Genomic DNA, 6000 nt, shown 5'->3' with positions numbered 1-6000 from the left:
CTCTTCCTCTCTCCCTCTTCCTCTCTTTTCTTCCTTCTCTCTCTCTCTCTCTATCTCTCTCTCTCTCTCTCTCTCTCTCTCTCTCTCTCTTTCTTCTTCTCTCCCTCTTCCTCTCTCTTTCATTTATCTGTCACTGCATTCTGTCATGATCTTTGTATTCTGACTTGTTGTCCATTGCTGCTACTTTGAGGTTTGTTAAAACATTTTCTTCTTTCTTTTTCTCCTTTTCTGTGTCCTTCTCTTTTTGTCCGTGTGTCCATTTATGTCCTTCTGTGCTTTTCACCTTCGTTTGCAACTGCACTGCCCATCCCATTCCTCACTGCCCATCCCATCCGCACTGCCCATCCATTCCTCACTCTCATATGTGTGAATGTGTGTATGTGGTTTGCACCCCATTGCTCCCATTACTTGTTGAATGTGTGTGTTTCTGGGTCTGTGTTTGTCTTTCCCATTTGTGTGTTCATCCTCTCCTTCTGTGTGTCCGTCCTCTCCACCCTCTCCTCCTGTGTGTCCGTCCTCTCCACCCTCTCCTCCTGTGTGTCCGTCCTCCCCTATCTCTCCTCCTGTGTGTCCATTCTCCCCATCCCCTCCTCCTGTGTGTCTGTCCTCCCCATCCTCTCCTCCTGTGTGTCCGTCCTCCCCATCCTCTCCTCCTGTGTGTCCGTCCTCCCCTACCTCTCCTCCTGTGTGTCCATCCTCCCCACCCTCTCCTCCTGTGTGTCCGTCCTCCCCATCCTCTCCTCCTGTGTGTCCGTCCTCCCCTACCTCTCCTCCTGTGTGTCCATCCTCCCCATCCTCTCCTCCTGTGTGTCCATCCTCCCTATCCTCTCCTCCTGTGTGTCTGTCCTCCCCACCCTCTCCTCCTGTGTGTCCGTCCTCCCCATCCTCTCCTCCTGTGTGTCTGTCCTCCCCACCCTCTCCTCCTGTGTGTCCATCCTCCCCATCCTCTCCTCCTGTGTGTCCATCCTCCCTATCCTCTCCTCCTGTGTGTCTGTCCTCCCCACCCTCTCCTCCTGTGTGTCCATCCTCCCTATCCTCTCCTCCTGTGTGTCTGTCCTCCCCACCCTCTCCTCCTGTGTGTCCATCCTACCCTCCTGTGTGTCCATCCTCCCCATCCTCTCCTCCTGTGTGGCTATCCTCCCCATCCTCTCCTCCTGTGTGTTTGTCCTCCCCATCCTCTCCTCCTGTGTGTTTGTCCTCCCCATCCTCTCCTCCTGTGTGTTTGTCCTCCCCATCCTCTCCTCCTGTGTGTGTGTTTCCGCCACTCTGTTTGTTGTTTCTGTCCCCTGTCCCTGTGCATAACTGACTGCCCCCCGCAATACGTGTGTGTGTCCTCCTCCATCCTGTGTCCTCCTCCATCCTGTGTCCTCCTCCTCCAATCCTGTGTCCTCCTCCTCCTCCATCCTGTGTCCTCCTCCATCCTGTGTCCTCCTCCATTCTGTGTCCTCCTCCTTCATCCTGTGTCCTCCTCCTCCATCTTGTCTGTGTCCTCCCCCTCCATCCTGTCTGTGTCCTCCTCCTCCATCCTGTCTGTGTCCTCCTCCTCCATCCTGTCCTCCTCCTCCATCCTGTCTGTGTCCTCCTCCTCCATCCTGTCCTCCTCCTCCATCCTGTCTGTGTCCTAAAGTCCACCGGTTGAGGCGTCGCGTAGCAGACTGCTCCTGAAATGCTCCAAGTGTGGTGTGATCTCAAGTACAGCTCTCTCCAGCTCTACTGCCAGCAACGCCATGTTAGTCAACAGATACTCTCACACACCAAAACTTACCCTCACACATCAAAAGATACCCTCACACACCGAAAGAAACCCTCACACACCGAAAGAAACCCTCACACACCGAAACATACCCTCACACACCGAAACATACCCTCACACACCGAAACATACCCTCACACACCGAAACATACCCTCACACACCGAAACATACCCTCACACACCGAAACATACCCTCACACACCGAAACATACCCTCACACCCGAAACATACCCTCACACACCGAAACATACCCTCACACACCGAAACATACCCTCACACACCGAAACATACCCTCACACACCGAAACATACCCTCACACACACGCACATATACACTCTCTTCTTTCCGTCTCTTTCTCCCTCTATCTCTATCTCTCTCAGTATCTCTTTCTCCCTCTATCTCTATCTCTCTCAGTATCTCTTTCTCCCTCTATCTCTATCTCTCTCAGTATCTCTTTCTCCCTCTATCTCTATCTCTCTCAGTATCTCTTTCTCCCTCTATCTCTATCTCTCTCAGTATCTCTTTCTCCCTCTATCTCTATCTCTCTCAGTATCTCTTTCTCCCTCTATCTCTATCGCTCTCAGTATCTCTTTCTCCCTCTATCTCTATCTCTCTCAGTATCTCTTTCTCCCTCTATCTCTATCTCTCTCAGTATCTCTTTCTCCCTCTATCTCTATCTCTCTCAGTATCTCTTTCTCCACATTTCTCTCTCTCTCTCTCACTCTCTATCTCTCTCTCTCTCACACACACACACACACACACACACACACACACACACACACACACACACACACACACACACACACACACACACACACACACACACACACACACACACACACTCTCAGTTACAGCTGTCAGTTACTTGTCTCTCACCTGGTCGTGTTCTGCATCGATCACACAGTCTGGAGGTCACTGTGGCTTTCAGTATGCCTGATGTGTGTGTCACTGTGAGTGCACATGCAAATGTTTGTGTGTGAGCATGTGCATGTGTTATGAGAGTGTCGCCGTCCCAGATTCTAAAGGTTGAAGTACTCTCCCTCCTCCCTTCTCTCCCTCCTCCCCTCTCCCCCTTCTCTCCCTCCTCCCCTCTCCCCCTTCTCTACCTCCTCCCTTCTCCCCCTTCTCTCCCTCCTCCCCTCACCTCCTCCCTTCTCCCCCTTCTCTCCCTCCTCCCCTCTCCTCCTCCTCTCCCCCTCCTCTCTCTTCTCCCCTCTCCCCCTTCTCTCCCTCCTCCCCGCTCCCTTCTCCCCTCTCCCTCTCCCCCTCCTCTCCCTCCTCCCCTCCTCCCCTCTCCCTCTCCTCTCCCCCTCCTTTCCTCTCCCCTCTTGTCTTTCTTCTCTCTCAGGGCCTCTCTGTGGAGCTCCTGTGTGGTTCTCCCTCTGCTGGCTCTGACCTGGATGTCTGCTGTGTTGGCCATCACCGACCGCCGCTCCACACTCTTCCAGGTACACTTTGCTGTCTTCACACTTACACACACCTGCATACACACATATGCATACACACACACACACACACACACACACACACACACACACACACACACACACACACACACACACACACACACACACACACACACACACACACACACACACACACACACACACACACACACACCCCTGCATACACACATGTATCCAAGCTTGTATAACAATGTACTGTATACACTCTTTCAAACTCACTAACCTTTGCATGCACTCATACGCACACTGATACACACACTCATAAACCAACCAGCTCTCACAGTCTCACGGCAGAATTACACGTTCATCCATGTTTCTTAAATGTCAGATTTCAAAGTTGTTCCAAAACTCACATTTCAAAGTGTTTAAGGTTAAGTTTAGCCATTAACTCATAATTTCTAAAGTTAGTGTTTAGGTTTGAGAAAGGCTTTAAACAAAAATTCCTGAATTAGACCATGCAACCTTTTGCACTAGAGGCAGATGCTTAGGCAGACACTGCCGCCTATCCATGATCCCCGTCCATAGCACCCTATCAAAACCCAAACCTACTTGTAGCTAACAGCGCTCACTGTTGCCACCAGTTGCCAAATCTCCATGTTATCTCCTGACATCCTCACTCTAATACAGACTTGTATCACGGTGCCCTGGCTGCATACACACTCTCATACACACACTGATACACACACATGGATACACACACTGATACACACACTGACACACACATGGATACACACACGGATACACACTCTATCTCTCTGTCACTGTCACTGTCACTGTCTCTCTGTCTCTCTTTCTAGTTCTCTCTCTCTCTCTCTCTCTCTCTCGCTCTGTCTCTCTCTATCTCTCTCTCTCGCTCTGTCTCTCTCTATCTCTCTCTCTCTATCTCTCTCTCGCTCTTTCTCTCTCTGTCTCTCCATCTCTGTCTCCCTCCCGCTCTGTCTCTCTCTCTATCGCTCTCTCTTTCTCTCTCTCTCTCGCTCTGTCTCTCTCTATCTCTCTGTTTCTCTCTCTGTCTCTCCATCTCTCTCTCTCTCTCTCTCTCTCTCGCTATGTCTTTCTCTCTCTCTCTCTCTCTCCCTGTCTCTCTCTGCCTCTGTCTCTCTCTCTCTGCCTCTGTCTCTCTGTCTCCCTCTCTGTCTCCCTCTCTGTCTCTCTCTATCTCTCTGTATCTGACTCTCTCTTTCTATGGTAACTGATAGCTGTTCTGCTCTCTTTCAGGTTCTGTTCGCTGTCTTTGACTCTGTCCAGGGTTTCGTCATCATTACTGTCCACTGTGCCATGCGCCGTGAGGTTAGTGTGTGTCTGTGTGTGTCTGAGTGTGTCTGAGTGTTTCTGTTTGTTTACTGTATGCGAGTATATGAAGAACTTCCGTTTAATTCCTGAATTGAAACCCAAACCCTCCTACAGGTGGTCTCGTTTTCAACGTGACTTTGTCCTACTGAAGCGGACAGTACCAGCTAGCTAGATAGACAGAGGTTCAGCTCAGACAGTACCTGCTAGCTAGATAGACAGAGGTTCAGCTCAGACAGTACCAGCTAGCTAGATAGACAGAGGTTCAGCTCAGACAGTACCAGCTAGCTAGATAGACAGAGGTTCAGCTCAGACAGTACCAGCTAGCTAGATAGACAGAGGTTCAGCTCAGACAGTACCAGCTAGCTAGATAGACAGAGGTTCAGCTCAGATAGTACCAGCTAGCTAGATAGACAGAGGTTCAGCTCAGACAGTACCAGCTAGCTAGATAGACAGAGGTTCAGCTCAGACATGGGAAGGATTACTCTGCTTCAGCCTATATTAATATAATAGAGTATTGTCCAGATGATCCAGGGCTCCTATAAGGAGATTAGTAAGACACTGTATGAATTAAGACGATAAGTCCCCAGTCGAATGCCCTCACTGTCCATACTCAACAGACACACACAATCTCTATGGAGACGAAATACCCATTTACCAGGCACACACACCCGCACACACACACACACACACACACACACACACACACACACACACACACACACACACACACACACACACACACACACACACACACACACACACACACACACACACACACACACACACACCGCCCCAACAGATCCACAGATGACACAATCTCAATCGCACTCCATACTGTCCTTTCCGACCTGGACAAAAGGAACACCTATGTGAGAATGCTGTTCATTGACTACAGCTTAGCGTTCAACCCCATAGTGGCCTCAAAGCACATCACTAAGCTAAGGACCCTGGGACTAAACACCTCCCTCTGCAACTGGATCCTGGACTTCCTGACGAGCCGCCCCCAGGTGGTAAGGGTAGGTAGCAACACATCTGCCACGCTGATCCTCAACACTGGTTCCCCTCGGGGGTGCGTGCTTAGTCCCTTCCTGTACTCCCTGTTCACCCACGACTGTATGGCCAAACACGACTCCAACACCATCATTAAGTTTGCCGACGAAACAGCAGTGGTAGGCCTGATCACCGACAACATTGAGACAGCCTATAGGGAGGAGGTCAGAGACTTGGCAGTGTGGTGCCAGGACACCAACCTCTCCTTCAATGTGAGCAAGACAAAGGAGAGGATCATGGACTACAGGAAAGGGAGGGCGGAACAGGCCCCCATTAACATTGACGGGACTGAAGTGGAGCAGGTCGAGAGTTTCAAAGTTCCTTAGTGTCCACATCACCAAAAAACTATCATGGTCCAAACACACCTAGACAGTCGTGAAGAGGGCACGACAGCACATTTCCCCCCTCAACATTTGACATGGGTCCCCAGCTACACCA

General features: G+C 50.6%; 1 protein-coding gene across 1 annotated transcript in view; it reads left to right on the top strand.

The window, feature by feature from the left end:
• Positions 1-6000, top strand: part of LOC120027088 (adhesion G protein-coupled receptor B2-like) — a 73995-nt gene that overhangs the window by 24102 nt on the left and 43893 nt on the right. The window contains exons 7-9 of the mRNA XM_038971928.1: positions 1628-1729; positions 3102-3201; positions 4438-4509. Of these exons, the coding sequence (XP_038827856.1) occupies positions 1628-1729; positions 3102-3201; positions 4438-4509 (274 nt within the window). The remainder of the gene's footprint in view (positions 1-1627; positions 1730-3101; positions 3202-4437; positions 4510-6000) is intronic.

This window comes from Salvelinus namaycush, chromosome 32, assembly GCF_016432855.1.
Source record: "Salvelinus namaycush isolate Seneca chromosome 32, SaNama_1.0, whole genome shotgun sequence".
Taxonomy (NCBI): domain Eukaryota; kingdom Metazoa; phylum Chordata; class Actinopteri; order Salmoniformes; family Salmonidae; genus Salvelinus; species Salvelinus namaycush.
The sequence above is the reverse complement of the archived record's forward strand: the minus strand, read 5'-3'. Positions and strand labels throughout refer to the sequence as shown.